Raw genomic sequence first — 17,621 nt, 5'->3', positions numbered from 1 at the left:
AACCAATCTCATTTTAAGCTCTGAACCTCAGTTCTTCTATTTCCAAAACGGAAATAATAACTTGAGCTTCGCGTAAGAGTATGACGTTCAAACGTGATAATGGATAGGACGGAAGGATTAGGAGTGGTACCCGGGGGCCACTACCTCGTGCAACGCCCCAGCCCGAAATCAAATCCGGGGCGTGGTCCCACTGTGCTATCGACCCCAGCCTGGGCAGGAAGCGCCGGCTGCGGGGGAAGCCAACCCAGAGACACAGCCGGAAGTGAGTGACTGGAGCTCCAGCAGCAGCCGCGATGGGCGCAGCCGTGAGCCTATGGAGAGCGGAGGCGTTCCCGCTTCCACCAATGGAAGGCCAACCTAGGCGGGCCTTTGCAAATTGCCCTAGTAACGGCCGCATGGTAACTCAGGCGCTGGGCGCACTGTCGTATCTGCTGGTTTTCCACGCTGGTTTTAGCTCCCGGCGTCCGCAAAATGAAGATTGAGGAGGTGAAGAGCACCACGAAAACGCAGCGCATCGCTTCCCACAGCCACGTGAAAGGGCTGGGGCTGGACGAGAGCGGCTTGGCCAAGCAGGCGGCCTCAGGGCTCGTGGGCCAGGAGAACGCGCGAGAGGTGTGGCCAGCGGACCAGGGAGTTGGGGGCTCCAAGCAGGGCTGCTGCGGCGAGAGAGCTGCTGAAGTCGGTGGCTCGGGGCGGGATGCGCGCGCCAGGGGTCTCCCGCCATAGTTGCCTCAGGGAAGTGAAAATGGGCCAGGGGCTCGGGGAGGGGCCGCCCCAGGAAAACTAGTGACGACCCACTGGGGGCAGTTGACAGTTTGCTTCAACTCATGGACAAGTACTAATGGAAACCCACGCAACCCCGTCCCCTTAATCCGTGCTGGGCTCTATTCGCGACACTGGGATACAGCGAGAAATAAGATAGGAGGTTACATTTTAGTGTAGTGAGAGACGATAAACGTGTACATCAATAAACAAAAATAATTATCTTGGTGGGATTAGTTACTGCAGAACTTTGTCGGCCACGGTAAGGAAATTGGATTTTATTGTGAACGCACTGGCAGGCCGTGGGACGGTTTAAAGTAGGGAATTGACTAAACTTTAAAAGCTCATTTTGGTTCTCAGGACCCGGGAGCTGAGGGAGAGAAGTGGGAATTAGGGAGAAGAGCAATCTGGTTTATTTATCCCTCCAAGCATCCTTTTTGACCATTCCAATTAAATCTCCTTTTTCTGAGTGCTAGTGATGCCAAGTACTTTCACATACTTTATTATTTTTTGGCAGGTGAAAATATTGAGTTGGGGAGAGGGCACTTCACCTATATACTTGACACTCGTTTTAGTAATGGTAAAGCGGGGATTTGCGCTCACATGTATTTGTGACTCCCAAATCAGTGCTCTATGATGACATAGCCACCCTCTCTGCCTGCTGTTCTCTAAGGTCACAGTCATGCCCCTTGGCCTTTGCAGAGCCTTAGCTTGTACAAAAATCTTCACTTAATACAAAGTTAAGCTACTGCCTCTTAGCCTGATTTTTCTAAATAGGGCTCAAAAGAAAAGTCTCGGGTTTCCATTTTGAGCATCATCTTTCCAAAAAGGAAGTGTTTGACCCTGCCTTACTAAGCAGCTATTACTGCAAGTAGCTAACATTGGTTGAGTGCTTTCCATGTGCCAAACACTGTGCTAAGTAGCTATGTGTCCATTGCCTTGTCATATCCAACGAATTAGTTGTCCCTTCCCTGCGTTAGTATGACAGTTTTCAGACATACAAAAAAAGTTGAAAGACTTGTATAGTAAGTACCTGTGTACCTAAATTCTATGATTAACATTTTACTATGCTGCTTTATCATATATCTTTCCATGTGTCCCTCTCCCAATCCACTTTTACATTTCAAGGTGAATTGCAGGCATCACTACACTTCACCCCTACACCCTTTAACATGTGTGCCATTGACTAGTATGAACTCTGTTCAAGTGAGGAAATTCTGGTTCATAGAGGTCAAGTAAGTAGGTCCAAGGTTACTCATCTGGTAAGTGGGAGAGTATTTTAACTCAAGTCTATGTATTTAATCCCAGAGTCCATGCTCTTAACTGATGCTGTATGCTTAAGACCCACCTCAGCTACCAGGTTCTTGTGTGATTCTGGTCACATCAGTAACCTCCTGAAAATTGAGAGTTAGACTAGGTGATCATTTAAAGACCCTTCCAATTCTTTTTAAATGTTAGAATTCAAGCTTATCTCACCTGAGAGAAGTTGGAGTGGAAACTGAGGGAGAATAGATGGAAGAGGTCCTGGTCTGTAAATAAAAGCACATATCCAAGGTTTGTAAAGTCTCTTCTACCTTGAGTTTCCCAAAGAGCTTCAGTGCTGAGGATTATATGACAAGGTTGTATGGAAAGATCATAGTAGGTTTTTTTGTTTTTGTTTTTGTTTTTGTTTGAGATGAAGTTTCGCTCTTGTTGCCCAGGCTGGAGTGCAATGGTGCGATCTCGGCTCACTGCTACCTCTGCCTCCCGGGTTCAAGTGATTCTCCTGCCTCAGCCTCATGAGTAGCCACGATTACAGGCGCCCACCACCATGCTCAGCTAATTTTTATATATTTAGTAGAGACAGGGTTTCACCATGTTGACCAGGCTGGTCTTGAACTCCTGACCTCAGGTGATCCACCCGCCTCGGCCTCCAAAAGTGCTGGGATTACAGGCATGAGCCACCGCGCCTGGCTAGGCTTTTTATCTGTTTAGAAATATAGCATCTGGGCTGGGCGCAGTGGCTCACACCTGTAATCCCAGCACTTCAGGAGGCCAAGGCAAGTGGATCACCTGAGGTCAGGAGTTCGAGACCAGCCTGGCCATCATAACAAAATCCTGTCTCTGCTAAAAATACAAAAATTAGCCAGGTGTGGTGGCATGTGCCTGTAGTCCGAGCTACCCGTGAGGCTGAGGCAGGAGACTCACTTGATCCTGGGAGGCGGAGGTTGCAGTGAGCTGAGATTACGCCATTGCACTGCAGCCTGGGTGACAGTGAGACTCCATCTGAAAAAGTAGCATCTGAAGAATATCTTCTAGGTTCTATTAAGGGCAGTGTGCTTTGGTAACTGAAGTGGAAATGGGATGGATATAGCATGCTCACACATATTCCTTACTTTTCTTTTTTTTTTTTTTGAGAGGGAGCTTTACTCTGTCACCCAGGCTGGAGTAGAGTGGCGCCATCTTGGCTCACTGCAAGCTCCACCTCCCGGGTTCACGCCATTCTCCTGCCTCAACCTCCCCAGTAGCAGACGGATCACAAGGTCGGGAGATTGAGACCATCCTGGCTAACACGGTGAAACCCCATCTCTACTAAAAATACAAGAAATTAGCTGGGCGTGGTGGCAGGCACCTGTAGTCCTGACATATTTTTTGAGGGGCTGCCATAAGTGTGAGACCAAGGTACTTCACTGTCCATGAGGAATAGAGGTAGAAGAGATAAGATGTATTCACAAGACTCTGGCAGTGTGGTCACTGCCCAGAGAGAAGAGCACCTTTTAGATAGTCACATATTCAGTTATTGAATCAGTGTAGCAAACCTTATATTATGCAGTCTTGAGATATAGATGCTCAGCTAGTGTAACTTTCTCAGTGTTCCCCCCTTATAGTCAAATATTCTAAAATATATGATGGTCCGTAGCCCATTTATGGAATATGTGTATGTATATATACACACGTGTACTGCAAATGGTTAATAAAATTCAGAGATTTATAATGTATTTAAAATATACTAACAGATGATAAAGTAATTTAATCTTGAGGATTCAAAACATATTCAATGGATCTAATAGTGCCATAGGCTTAACTTCACAATCAGTATTTACAGTGTTCACTGATGACCAGCTAGTACTCTATGTCATTGATTCTTACCGCTTAGTAGGTTACTTTGGGAATTTGATGAAATCTATGGATCCTTTCCCTGGAAAAAAATGTGTATATGAATATAAACACAGTTTTGTTCCCAAATTCAAGAGGTATTTGGGCCCCTGGCGTCTATCCCTGTACCCTGGGCCAAAATCAGTGTTCTACTTGTACTCATACTGTGCATTCTTCATACAGAAGCCAGCACCGTGTTTTAAAAACAAATCATAACATGACACGTAGTCTTCAAGACCTTTTCAGTGGCTTCCTATTATTTATGTAGAGTAAAATCCAAACTGTACCACAGACTATACGTTCCTGTTCTGCGTTCTGGCCGCTGCCTACCTCTTCAACCTCATCTTCGTGGTCTTTTTCACCATACTTTGGTCACTGCAACCTTTCTATCCCTTGGATACGCCAAGCTCGTTTCTGCTTTGGATTTTCTGAATTTGCTGTTTTCTTTGCCTGTAACACTGACTCCTGCTTCTCCCAGAGGTTCACATATCAAATTAAATGTCATCAGAAAGACATTCCAGGATCACTTTCTAGCCACTGATTCTCTCTCATCATCCCTTTTTCTTCATAGTAGTAATGAAGATCACGTGTGCAATGTTTGTATGTTTGTCTCCCTCCCTAAAACATGAGCTCCACAAGTACAAGGCTTTTCTGCTTTGCCTCCGTTACCCTCGGCACCTAGAATGGTGTCTGCAGTGCACCAGCACTCAGTGTTAGTTGGATGAGCGTGTGAATTGTATAGGCCGGGGACTGAGTTTTTTCCCCTTGTGAAATATTGTAATACTGATTTATTCTTTCCACTGTGGCGTGTAGGCATGTGGCGTCATAGTAGAATTAATCAAAAGCAAGAAAATGGCTGGAAGAGCTGTCTTGTTGGCAGGACCTCCTGGAACTGGCAAGGTACTCATTTTCTCTCATTTTTTAAATCTACCCAAGAGAATGATCCTAATGTCTAAGCCAAATTGAATTCATGTCTTAACTAGTCTTTGTTTAGCTAAATGGGTTATATGTATGTTTTTAAAACTAATGTGCAATAATACAATTGTGTATCTAAAATCCCTGCTTCTGAAATTCAAATTATCCTGGCCTATCTCCAGAGAAGAGAGAATGAAGTCCTTGAAGGGGTCTCATTGTCTCTAGAATTTGTCCTTTATCTCTTTCAAGTCTCCTTTGCTGTGGAAATACATTTCTGTTGGCCTAGGGCTTCATAAAGATTTTCTGAGTGACATCTTATTTGAGGGGACAAAAAAATGAGTCAACAAGCGTTCTTCCAAATGCTAGCTTTACCCATTGCTTTTGTGGCTGTGTGAGAGATGAAAAAAAGAAAAACGAGAATTAGAGACATGATTTTTATCTTCAAGGGGCTTACAGTCTCTCCAGGGCAGAAAGAAAGGAAATCATGACAGCACAAGAGGACTCAGTATGAGTGCTCAGCTTTGAGGTATTGACTAATATTAAATGCAGCTGGGATTTGAGCAGGAGGCAGCACTGCGGGCTGGTACAGCTGGAAGGGTTGAGACTTGACATTTTCCCTTCAGAGCTGGGAGAGGATTTGGCTTTACAGGGAAGATAAGGGCCTTTCAGGCAGAGGACACTGTGTGACTTCTTGGGATTTGTGAGGGGACTGGCCAGATACTTGAAACTCACCAGAGTTCCCAATCTGAGCTTACTTATTCTTCAAAAGGGCCGCTTGATGTGAGCAAGTGGGAGCTTGGGGTTGTGTGTGAAAAGAGATGGGCTTTAAATTCCAGCTCTGGTATTGACTCGCTGTGAGACCTGAGGCAGGTCCCTTAACTTTTCTGAGCAAAAGCATACTCTACCCATTTCAAGCAGTTATTAAACTGATCGGTTTTAAGATAATGACTTGCATTATAATTTTGAAATGATTATTGATCATGTATCTTATATTGGTGTCTTACAAGGGGAAGAAGTGTTGTATTTGTGAACAGTTTTTTCTCTTCCTATATAAAAGCAAATTGTGAACAGTTTTTTTAAACTGTAAAGCGCCATACAGAGGTGAGCTTCAGTTACCTCTCTCCAGGCAACATTAGCTTGTCCAGTGCATTTACCATTTATTTGCTTGCAATTCCTTACATCTTAGACCTTCTCTTTCCCTCCATTTTTCTTCTTCCTAAAGTAAATAATTTAGAAATTCCTTCTAGAAGTTTGTTGGTGGAAAGTCTCTCAGGTTTGCGTTCATTATGTTACCCTTGTTTTGAAAAAGAGTTATGTTGGCTGTATAATTCAGTTGACAGATATTTTCTTCTGTGCTATTTCACAGTACTTCTCTCTCAGTGTTATTTGCTCCTTTGGTTTCTGTTGTTTTTGAGAAGTCTAATTTTGAGGATTTTGACTCTTTCTGCATGTTTTTGAGATGTTTTTGGTTTTGATGTTTCACTATGATATGTCAGAGTGGATTAATTTTTGTTTATCCTGCTTAACGCTAATTGTGCTTCCTGAATCTGAGTATTATGTCTCTGCTCAATTCTGGAAAATTGTCAGCCTTAGGAGAATCGCTTGAACCAGGAGGCGGAGGTTGCAAGGAGCCAAGATCGCGCCATTGCACTCTAGTCTGGGTGATAGAGCAAGACTCCGTCTTAAAAAAAAAAAAAAAAGTCAGCGTTAATCTCTTCAGCCATTGTCTTTCCTCATTCTCGTTGTTGTCTCCTTCTGGAACTCCAGTGAGATGAGGTTAAGATTGCAGTGGTTTTCAACCTGGGGCAATTTTGCCTTCCTAGGGGCCTTTGACAATGTCTGCAGACATTTTTGGTTCTCACAACTTGGTTGGGGGTGCTACTGTCATCTAGTGGGTGGAGGCCAGGGATGCTACTAAACATCTTACAGTGCACAGAGCAGTTTCCATAATAAGGAATTATCTGGCCACAAACATCATGGACCCAAGCTGAGAAACCCTGGACTAGAGCGTCTTGTTTTGGCCTCTTTGTCTTTTGGCCTCTCATATTTGTTACCTTTTTGACTCTGCCAAATTATGGGTAATTTCTTTTAGATCTTTGTTTCAGTCTAATTGTCTCTTAAGCTGTGATTAAGTGACTGATTAATCCAGTCTGTTGAGTATTTTTTTCCTTTTCATTTTGAAAAGTTTGGAACCTACAAAAAAGTTGAAAGAATAGTGTGATGAGCCCCTTTATACCCTATACCTAGATAGCCAGTTATAAATATTTTGTGACATTCGCTTTTTCTCTAGTTTATTTCTGAACCACTTGAAAGTAAGTTGTAAGGATGTTTTCCTACATGACCAGGATGCCATCATCAGACCCACCTTGCTAATGCTATTATATTCCCCCAATTTTTGTCAATTAAAAATTAAATTAATTAATTTTTTAAAAATGAGGAGCAGAGCCAGGCAGAGAATAGTGTCTCAGGAACCAAGGAAGGAGAACCTTTAAAGAAAGGAGTAGGTAACCATATCAGCTGCGGTAGAGAAATCACAAAGATGAAGGAGTCTGGCAGCTCATCATATGATTCCATGAGCAGTTAACAAATGTGCTTTCAAAGACAATGAAGTTAAATTGTTTTAATGAAAAGAAAATATAGATGATAGAAATTAGAAAACATCTTTCCAAGTTGTTTCAGTTTTCGGCTTTTTGAAAAACACCAGAATATCAAAATGCAATCAAAGGTTACACACTGCATGAATTGTTATAATGTCTTTTCTTTCTTTCCTTCTTTTTTTTTTTTTTTTTTTTTTGAGATGAAGTCTCACTCTCTTGCCCAGGCTGGAGTACAGTGGCGTGATCTTGGCTCACTGCAACCTCTGCCTCCCGAGTTCAAACGATTCTCCTGCCTCAGCCTCCTGAGTAGCTGGGATTGCAGGTGCCTGGCTAATTTTTGTATTTTTAGTAGAGATGGGGTTTCATCATGTTGGTCAGGCTGGTCTCGAACTCCTGACCTTAGGTGATCCACCTCCCTAGGCCTCCCAAAGTGCTGGGATTACAGGCATGAGCCACCGTGCCTGGCCCCCAGGTGTATTTTGTTATGGCCCACCTTTTCTACTTATGTGTGGCCCTTCAAGAGTCCTCTTTTTATGTTTGTTTTTTTAATTGTAAGGTTTCGTTTGTTTGTTTTTTGAGACAGTTTCACTCTGTCACCCAGGCTGGAGTGCAGTGGTCTGTTGCCCAGGCTGGAGTGCCGTGGTCTGTTACCCAGCCTGGAGTGCAGTGATCTCGGCTCACTGCAGTCTTTACCTCTTGGGTTGGGGTGATCCTCCCACCTCAGCCTCCTGAGTAGCTGGGACTACAGGTGCACACCACCATGCCTTGGCTAATTTTTGTTATTTTTGTAGAGATGGGGTATCACCATGTTGCCCAGGCTGGTGTTGAACTCCTGGGCTCAAGCAATCCACCTGCCTCGGCCTCCCAAAGTGCTGGGGTTGCAGGTATGAGCCACCGCACCCGGTCCTGGTTTTATTCAGGGGTTTCTATCTAAGTGCTTTATCTTGCTGAGCTTTCCCGTATCCACAGTCTCCGAACTTTCAAGGCAAGTGGTTTACTGCTCTGAATGTTACTATTTATTCGATTCTATGAACAGGTCTTTGCAGCACTCTGTAGTAGGTGTAGGAATAGTAGCCATGTCATATACTTTCTCTCTGGAAGCCTTTAAATGGAGGAAACGAGACACACGTGTTTTGTAAGAGGAGAGGTTTTCAGTGGACCCAGTGTGCCATATTGCTAGAAGCATATGTCCTTCATTTGTTTTGGTAATATTGTATCGCTTTCCTCTCAGGGAATATGAGAAGTGCTCGGTGTGGTATTACCTTATAAGTTTGTCCACTCCCTTCCAATGTGTATGAAGGAATTTGGTGACTTCTGTTTAATGGTTTGCTGCAGGGTCCCAAAGTTTAGCCAACTTAACTGGGTGACAAGCAGGAATACTGCTTATTTTAGAGATGCAAATGCATGGTTCATATGCATTTCCACTCTTGAGGACCTCACACTGTTAATAATGGGTTTGGGTTTTAGAAAAAGGAGATATTCAGATGAGATTGAAAAATAGAGATTTCTTCAACCTTCTTTTGGAAAAACCTCTTTTTTTTGTGCCACTTGTCACTCACATGGGGTGAGTACAAAAAGATAATGGCTTTGGAGACTGGGGTTTGCATCCTAGTGCTGCTGCTTGTGGTTTGACCTTGGGTGTGTTGGTAACTTTTGAGTTTTGTTTCTTAATCTATAAAGTACAGACTAGATGATCAAGGTTATAGGCTAGTTGGGGAGATTCGATGAGGTCTGCGCAGTACTCTGTAGTAGGTGTAGGAATAGTAGCCATGTCATATACTTTCCCTCTGGAAGCCTTTAAATGGAGGAAATGAGACACATGTGAAGCTTTTTTTTAAACCAAGTATTTATCATATTTTAATGGAAGTATGTTTATCTCTTCTGTATTAGGTAAAGGGAGGGAGAGTGCCATTTAATTGGATGTGGTCACTGTCTTTGAAGTTGAAAACCGAGGGTAGGGAATTGGGGCTGGCAGAGACACAAGGAAGAGAAAGAGGAGTGACTGGGAAGGCAGTGGAGTTTAGTTAGATGGTGGTCCTGTCCAGCCTGTGGCCCCACAGGGAATCTGCTGTTAAAGTGCTGCTCCTCTCATTGTGCCTTTTCACATTCCAGAGATTTTTTCCCTTTGCTCTTAGAAGAATACCAGTTTTTAAGGTGTCAGCCTTGGGCTCACAAGTGCGGATGCCTAATGAGGCAGGCAGCGGGGATGAGGGAAGTGGCTGGGTGCGCTGTGGCGCGGTTGCCATGAGCCCCGGGTGCTTGGCTTTGCTGAAGGTCACCGTGCGACTTCAGGCCAAACAGAACCAGGCTGTGACCAACGAGTTTGCCACTTGTGATCTAGCATGGCACTTTAGTACTTTCATTTGACAGATGAGGAAATCGGGCACCTGAGATTTGCCGACTGCCCAAGGTCACACTGAAAATTAGTGGCAGAACCAGCACTAAATCTTTCTGTTCCTGGCTAGTGCATTTTATACTATGCTATATACTGATTCTCCACCAGAGCTTACTACCTCAAAACTATCAACAACAGGGCATGGAAAACAAAATCTGAGAGGAACCTTGACTGTTAATTTTAAGACACCGTCTCAGAGTTTCACTTTGTTCTTCAGTAACAAACTTGTTTTCTTTCTTAGCCCATATACCTGGGGGGCTGGCCTTACTTGTGCTTCTGTTTCAGAGATGAGGAAAGATGAAAATGGCATTCAAAGGCCATGGCCTTGCCCAGTTCTGTACCAACTTTAAAGCGTTTGCTTGCCATACTTGACATTTGACCATACACCTGTGAAGTCTGATTCTGTTTAGCATTTGCCAACTATAATTATCTTACCAAAAATCAATTTGTAGTTTACCACAGGGCGTGTTTAAGTGTAACTTGTTAAGACCAACTCATAGCTTCAAAATCCTGCTTGAGATATCCTTCTTCACTCTTTATGGGCTGCATAACATAAAATGAACAATCAGTTCATTCATTCCTTCATTATTTCTGATAGGTTGTAGATTGGTGTTTTCCTGTATTTGTAAAAAGGGAAAGCAGGTATCTCAAAGATCCAGTGGTGTATTCTGAGCAATTAGGTCAGAGCCACGTATTGATATTGAGGGAACAATTTTGGATGACTATAAAGTTCACCCTTCCTATCTGTGGGTTCCATGTGTGTAGATTCTGCCAACCACAAATCAAAAATACTCAGGAAAAAAAAATAAAAGATAAAAATACAAAAATAAAAATAATGCATACTTAAAAATACAATATAATTATTTACATAGCATTTATATTTTATTAGGTATTGTATGTAATCTAGAGATGATTTAAAGTAACAGGAGGATGTGCATAGGTTATATGGAAATACCCTGCCATTTTATACCAGGACTTGAACATCCATGGATTTTGGTATCCCTGTGGATACTGAAGAGTAGACTCTTCTAATTATGACATGATCTTTGGAGTCCTGCTGCCAGAGATTAAATCTGCACTGCCATTTTCTAGATTATGGTACTTACATTGTGTTATTTAATGTCTCTCGGTTTCTCATGTATAAAATGGGGAGAATACTAGTGTCTATATCATAGGCTGGTTGTGAGGATCATGTGAGGCATTTGGAGTTGGGCCTGTGCTGGATAAGTCTGAGTGATTGATAGCTTGTAATTATGGGGAACATTAGAGATGCCATTTATGATTTAAATTGACTGTCCACAAAAGTCATCAAGCATTTATTATGTGAAACATGCTGTTCCTAGTTCCTCGTGGTTCTGTAGCATGTGCTTGTGAATTGTTTATGTTTTCAGGACTGTGAACTGTGTTTCCGTTGCTTTCTTCTATAGACAGCTCTGGCTCTGGCTATTGCTCAGGAGCTGGGTAGTAAGGTCCCCTTCTGCCCAATGGTGGGGAGTGAAGTTTACTCAACTGAGATCAAGAAGACAGAGGTGCTGATGGAGAACTTCCGCAGGGCCATTGGTAAGTAGCGTCACATTTGTGGGAGGAGTTGGTCTCACTTCCTGAAGCCTGTGCACTGAAGCCTCTTTGCAGTGAAGATGCCTTTATGTCTGGTATTCGTGGCACTGCTATTTTTCTTTTGGCACTTAGTGCATTATTTTTCAAACGAAACAAAACCCCACCTTTTCTAATTGAAGTGCCTTAGCAATTGGAGCAACTATGGACCCTAGCTGTGAGCCTGGGCTTCATGCAATAAGTAGATGTGTCTAAAAGTGTGTTTTTTTAATGAGTCGTATTTTCCTGGAAGCCTTATTTTGCCATTAGAGATGATTATCCACTTAAAAGGTTTTGGATTCAAGCCAGAATCTTTGTGTGCCATGTGGCCAGAATACCCCTGGTCCTGGATGGCGAGCCAGAAAAGTTGTGGCCTGTCATAAAGTGAGGAGACTGTATGGGGACTGGCAGATCTTAGAGGCTTATGGCGCCAAACTCTTAGGGCCTCAGGCTGTCATAGTAAGTGCCAGTGATGAGCCAGGCCTTCCCTCCCCTGAGGGGAGATTATCAATCTACATTTCGCATTTGAAGAAACAGTCTCAGAAAGTTGTGAGAGTAACTTCCTAGTGACCCAGTTAGTAAATGGCAGAACTAGTTTGATCCGACATCTGTCTCATTTCTAGAGCCGTTGCTCTGAAGATTTTCTGTGAGAAGAAAATGGCTTCTGTCTTGAATTTTTGCCTTTTGCTAGCTGGGACTTCTGGGGTAGTCTTTTGGCCCCATTTCTGCTGGTACAGCACTGGGCAATTCCTGGTTTCCCTCAGATCTGCTTATAGAAATAGCTTATTTAACTGTTGCATAAAAGTCCAGTTATTAAGCCATTTCTGTTTTTTGAACATTTAGATTTATTTTCAGCTTTTACTCTTAAAAACAAGGCTACTAGAAACATCCTTTTATGTGTCTTTGTGCACATGTGCGAGTATGTTTCTAGGATTTGCCTGCTGAGTCATGGGTTATGAACACTGGTCAGATTGCCTGTACCAGTTTCCAGGCCCTTTCATTGTCAAACCAAAGTGAGTATTCTTAAGAAGGAAATTTACCAGAAAACTTTGAGGAAATGATGAAACTTTAAGACTGATGAAGTTTAGTTTCGGAGTAAGATCAGGTAGGACTGTAGGCCATGGTTATGGCTTTGGATTTTACACTGAACAAAAGGAGAAGCACTTAGAGAGTGCTGGTATCCCTGTGCTCTGGTTTTGCTTTTACCAGACCCCTCTGCCTAGGGTGAGAGTGGGAGTGGATAATAAGGGGGGTGAGGACAGAGAGGAGTCTGAGCAGGACAAAGTAGTGACTCGGACCAGGGTGGTGGCAGTGGAAGTGCAAAGTGGTTGGATTCTGGGTATGTTTGCATGGTAGAGCTGACAGAATTTCCTAAAGGGTTAGATATGGGGCTGAAAGAGAGGTGTCGAGGAAAATTCCTAGGTTTGGCCATTTTTGGAGATGGGGAAGAATGGGAGGGAGCAGTTGGGTGTTTACTCAGTGTCTTCTGGGGATACAGTGGTCAGTGTTTGTCTCTGTAAACACAGTTCCTGGCACATAGTGGGTGCTCAGGAAAGTTCTGAGTGAGTGAGAAAAGTGGGTAGACTTTGAAGCAGTTAGAAAACAGAGGTCTTTTTTTTTAGAGAGTCTGTCGCCAGGCTGGAGTGCAGTGGCGTGATCTCAGCTCACTGCAACCTCCGCCTCCGGGGTTCAAGCGATTCTCGTGCCTCAGCCTCCCAAATAGCTGGAATTACAGGCATGTGCCATCACACCCAGCTACTTTTTGTATTTTTAGTAGAGATGGGGTTTCACTGTGTTGGCCAGGATGGTCTTGATTTCCTGACCTCATGATTCGCCTGCCTCGGCCTCCCAGAGTGCTGGGATTACAGGCATGAGCCACCGTGCTCAGCTGAAAACAGAAGTCTTTAGCTAAAAAATATGCTATGTTTGGTTTATGAAGTATTTTTTCTAAATTTGGAACTAGTTGTCAATATTTAGCAATAAGGAAGTATCATAAAGTGCTCATTTCTGCCTCCTTGAAGCAGCTTTCATTCCCACAGCAGGCGGAGCTGAGTGGGTCCCTCTGACCAGGTCCCCATAAGCATTGAAGTTTGTGACTATTTTTCTAAACCAGAGAGATTATAAACCGTGTCCAGAGGCTAAGTTTTGTGTTACTTAGAATAGATTTATTTTTATTTTATAATTTTAACACTTCCTCAGTGCCGTGATTTGAATATTTTTAAAACTGCAAAGTATTTCTGCCTGGAAATATATTATTTTTACCATGAAATATTGGATTTTTTGGTACTTATTTTATTTTGTTTTAGTGCCATACCATGGTCTCACTCTCTTGCCCAGGCTGGCCTTGAACTCCTGGGCTCAAGTGATTGTTCCACCTCAGCCTCCCAAGTAGCTGGGGCTATAGGTGTACACCATCATGCCTGGGTTTGGTGCCTATTTTACTTATCTATTTTTAAAACATTTTTCTCTTTTTAAATTTTTTTTAGAGACAGGATCTTACTCTGTTGTCCAGGCTAAAGTGCAGTGGTGTAACCATAGCTCCCTGCAGCCTCAATTCCTTGGGCTCAAGAGATCCTCCTGCCCCAGCCTCCCGAGTAGCTAGGACTGCAGGTGTACATCACCATGCCAAGCTAATTTTTAAAAATTTTTATGTAGGCCCAGTGCGGTGGTTCACGCCTGTAATCCCAACACTTTGGGAGGCCGAGGCCGGTGATCACCTGAGGTCAGGAGTTCAATACCAGGCCGGCCAACATAGTGAAACCCCGTCTCTACTAAAAATACAAAAAATTAGCGGGGCATGGTGGCATACGCCTGTAATCCTAGCTACTTGGGGGGCTGAGGCAGGAGAATTGCTTGAACCCAGGAGGCGGAGGATTGTGCCATTACACTCCAGCCTGGGCAGCAGAGAGGCTCTGTCTCAAAAAAAAAAAAAAATTTACGTAGAGAGGCCAGGCATGGTGGCTCATGGTGGTTCCTGTAATCTCAGCACTTTGGGAGGCAAAGGCAGGCAGATTACTTGAGCCCAGGCATTAGAGACCAGCCTGGCGAACATGGTGAAACCCCATCTCTACAAAAAATACAAAAATTAGCTGGGTGTGGTGACGTGTTCCTGTAGTCCCAGCTACTGGGAAGGCTGAGGTGGGAGAATCACCTGAGCCTGGAAAGTCGAGGCTGCAGTGAGCTGAAATCACACCACTGCACTTCAGCAGGCAACAGTGAGACCCTCTGTCAAAAAAAAAAATCGGAAGACTGAGACACGAGAACCGCTTGAGCCCAGGAAGCGGTGGTTGTAGTGAGGTGATACTGCGCCACTGCACTCTAGCTTGGACTGCAGAGTAAGACTCCTCTCAAAAAAAAAAAAAAAATTGTTTTTGTAGCGATGGAGTCTCACTGTGTTGCCCAGGTGGTCTTGAACTCCTGGCCTCAAGTAATCCTTTCGCCTTAGCTCGGCAGAGTGCTGAGATTACAGGAATGAATCTACACCCATCCCAGTGCTTGTTTTAAACGGAGATATTACAGACTTATGGAGAAGTATGTAAAACATTAATTATGAAGTAAAGGCTTATACAGTCACCACTGAAAGAACAGAGCACGGCCAGCACCTCATATGTGTGTCCCTCCCTGGTCACAACCCCTTCCTCTCCCAGGTGGGACTCACAATGTGCCATAGTTGTGTAGGAATGGTTTATGTGATCACCATAACCTTGTACACACATGTGTGTATTTCTAAACCATGGGGCTTAATTTTGCCCTTTTAAAACTTTATCTAAATCATACTTTATGTGTTCCTTGTGTCTTGCTTCTTTAGCTCAGTGTCTGTATCTGTAAGGTTCAACCCATGTAATTACATGCAGTGTACTTTGTGGATTTTTACATTATATTTGGAATAGCAGTGGAAATGATTCGCAGGACTCCTTTAAGGTTTAAAATCTTCTGAGTATTTTTTTTTTTAAACATGTGCCCATGGTTTTATTTAACTCATAATAAAGATGAGATGAACAGTAAGATGTTACAACTAGTTCAAATATCTGAGTACTTTTTTTTTTTAATTGAGACAAGGTGTCACTCTATCACCCAGGCTGGAGTGCATGGCACGATCTTGGCTTACTGCAATCTCTGTTTCCTGGGCTGACATGATCCACCTACCTTGGCCTCCCAAAGTGCTGAGATTACAGGCGTGAACCACCACGCCTGGTGCCTGAGTATTTTTTTTAAATGTTCTATTTGCTTACAAAATGTTTTTCTGATATTGATAAAATCTGTGAAAACTGTCTTCACATGGGTGTATGTATGTGTTTGCATTGCTTAAAGGTAACAAATGCTTTAAAATTCAGAAAAATAGAGATAAGTTCCTTGGCATCTGTTTTGTAATTTGCCATTTTTGAGGGGAGGGGACAGTATCATTCTTTTGATGGCAGCAAGGTGAAAAGAAATTTCTTGATCCTACCAGAGAATAAAAAGGCAGGCCATTGACTATCTTTAAAAAGGAACCCTGCCCATCTTCCTCTGCCTTTGAATTCTGTGAAGTTGGGAGAGGGGGTGGGGAGGAAGCAATAAGCTGACCAGGAATAAAAAGCAGGGAGTCTGTGCTATTTCCTTGATGTGATGAAGGTCCCTGTCAGGGATTTAGAAACCTGAGCCAGCAGATGAAACCTGTGTCATTTGTGTTGTCGTTGCCAGAGACAGCGCCAGCTCAGCCCCTTTCCTGGCTAACAGCAGGTTTCATTGTCCGTCACCCACGTCCCCCGCCTGCTTGTCAGCACAGAGCAACTTCTAAACAAATGTGGGGGCTAGTGAGAGACGGGAATGTCTTTCTTCCCCTCCTTGAGGAATTTCATGCCACATTCATCTAACAGTAAATATAAGCAAGCATTCCATTTGAAGGAATTTATCACTGTGGGATATAAAAGGTTTGATTTTTAAAAAATCAAAGTTCACTTTTAAAGTACAGGATTTTCCAAGTTTACCACAATGTTCTGATATATTCATGTTGTTTGGAGAATTTTTGTCTAAGATTGATGTTCAAGAACTAAGAATTTGGTAAAGCACAAATGAAATGAGTCCTCTCTTTTGGGGCTATTCCAAAACTTCCATTTATAGGCTATTAGATGGAATGAAGGTAGAGTAAAACTTTTCCTTAACTTTAATATCTGAGAGTCTTTGTCCTGACTGGGTTTCTGGGGTAAAGAAGGCAAACGGCCCAATGATAAGATAATGACCACATTTAAAAGTGAGAAGTTACTGAGTGTACCTGACACCATAGGTAGTGTTTCTTAGTGCCATTGGAATATTTCCATATCAGAACAGAGGTAGCTTAATGGTGAGAACACCAAGTCCTTATCATGCCACCCTGCTGTCAGAACTAGTTTATGTCTCCACATTTGTAAGTTGAATAGTTTTTCATTTATTCTTTAGATAACTGGATCTCAACTGTGTCTGTACTTTGGAATCAAGGGCAGAGTTTTAAACTAATAGTGATGGCAGGGGCCCATCCCCTGGGATTTGGAAGCAAGTGGTCTGGGTACAGCCAGGGCATGATTCATTATAGGGGCCCCTCAGGTGGACCTAAAGGTTGAGAACCATGACCATAGGCTCCAGCAGAGGTTTAGAGTAGTATTTCCTAAACTTAGGCCATCAGTGGTCTTACTTCACTGGGTCTCACTGGTATTATTTACTTAAATTTTTTTTTAAAGTAGACTTGGTAATTTTGTGCATATGTACAGAAAAATGTGCAGAACATAAATGCATAACTTGGTGGATTATTGTAAAGTAAAAACCTATGAAACCAGCAGCTAATAAAAAAAGGGAATGTTGCCAGAACTCCAAAGTACCCTTCATGTCCACTCCCGGTTGCCATCCTTCCTTACCCAAGTTAATGGTAGTCTTGATTTCTAACAGTATAGTTCAGTTATGCCTGACTTTTAGTGCCGAGGTTGAGGGTGTTACGGTGATACAGGCTATAACATTACATGACTGACTCCTTAGAGTTCTCAGGTCATTACCATATAGAACATGTAAATGTACCCGCAGGTTCGTTTCTTGGGTATTACTAATAGGTGGTCTGCCTAATGACAACCTCTTCACTCTTAGTGACTTCATTCATTCATCCATTCACTCTACCTGCCAATGTGCTAGGCCCTCAGCTCAGGTGTGGGCAGTCTACAGAGGGATAGGCAAGGTCTGCAAGTTACGGCATTGCCATGTGCTGGTGCTGTGCCAGTGGA

General features: G+C 43.1%; 1 protein-coding gene across 1 annotated transcript in view; it reads left to right on the top strand.

Annotated features, from left to right (window-relative positions):
- Window positions 1–370: 370 nt before the first annotated feature.
- RUVBL1 (RuvB like AAA ATPase 1) overlaps window positions 371–17,621 on the top strand; it is a 42,818-nt gene continuing 25,567 nt past the window's right edge. Inside the window, exons 1-3 of the mRNA XM_007985452.3 lie at window positions 371–612; window positions 4,711–4,797; window positions 11,232–11,364. Of these exons, the coding sequence (XP_007983643.1) occupies window positions 472–612; window positions 4,711–4,797; window positions 11,232–11,364 (361 nt within the window). The 5' untranslated portion in view covers window positions 371–471. The remainder of the gene's footprint in view (window positions 613–4,710; window positions 4,798–11,231; window positions 11,365–17,621) is intronic.

Source organism: Chlorocebus sabaeus, chromosome 22, assembly GCF_047675955.1.
Source record: "Chlorocebus sabaeus isolate Y175 chromosome 22, mChlSab1.0.hap1, whole genome shotgun sequence".
Lineage (NCBI taxonomy): Eukaryota > Metazoa > Chordata > Mammalia > Primates > Cercopithecidae > Chlorocebus > Chlorocebus sabaeus.
This window is presented reverse-complemented; position numbering and strand designations above follow the sequence as displayed.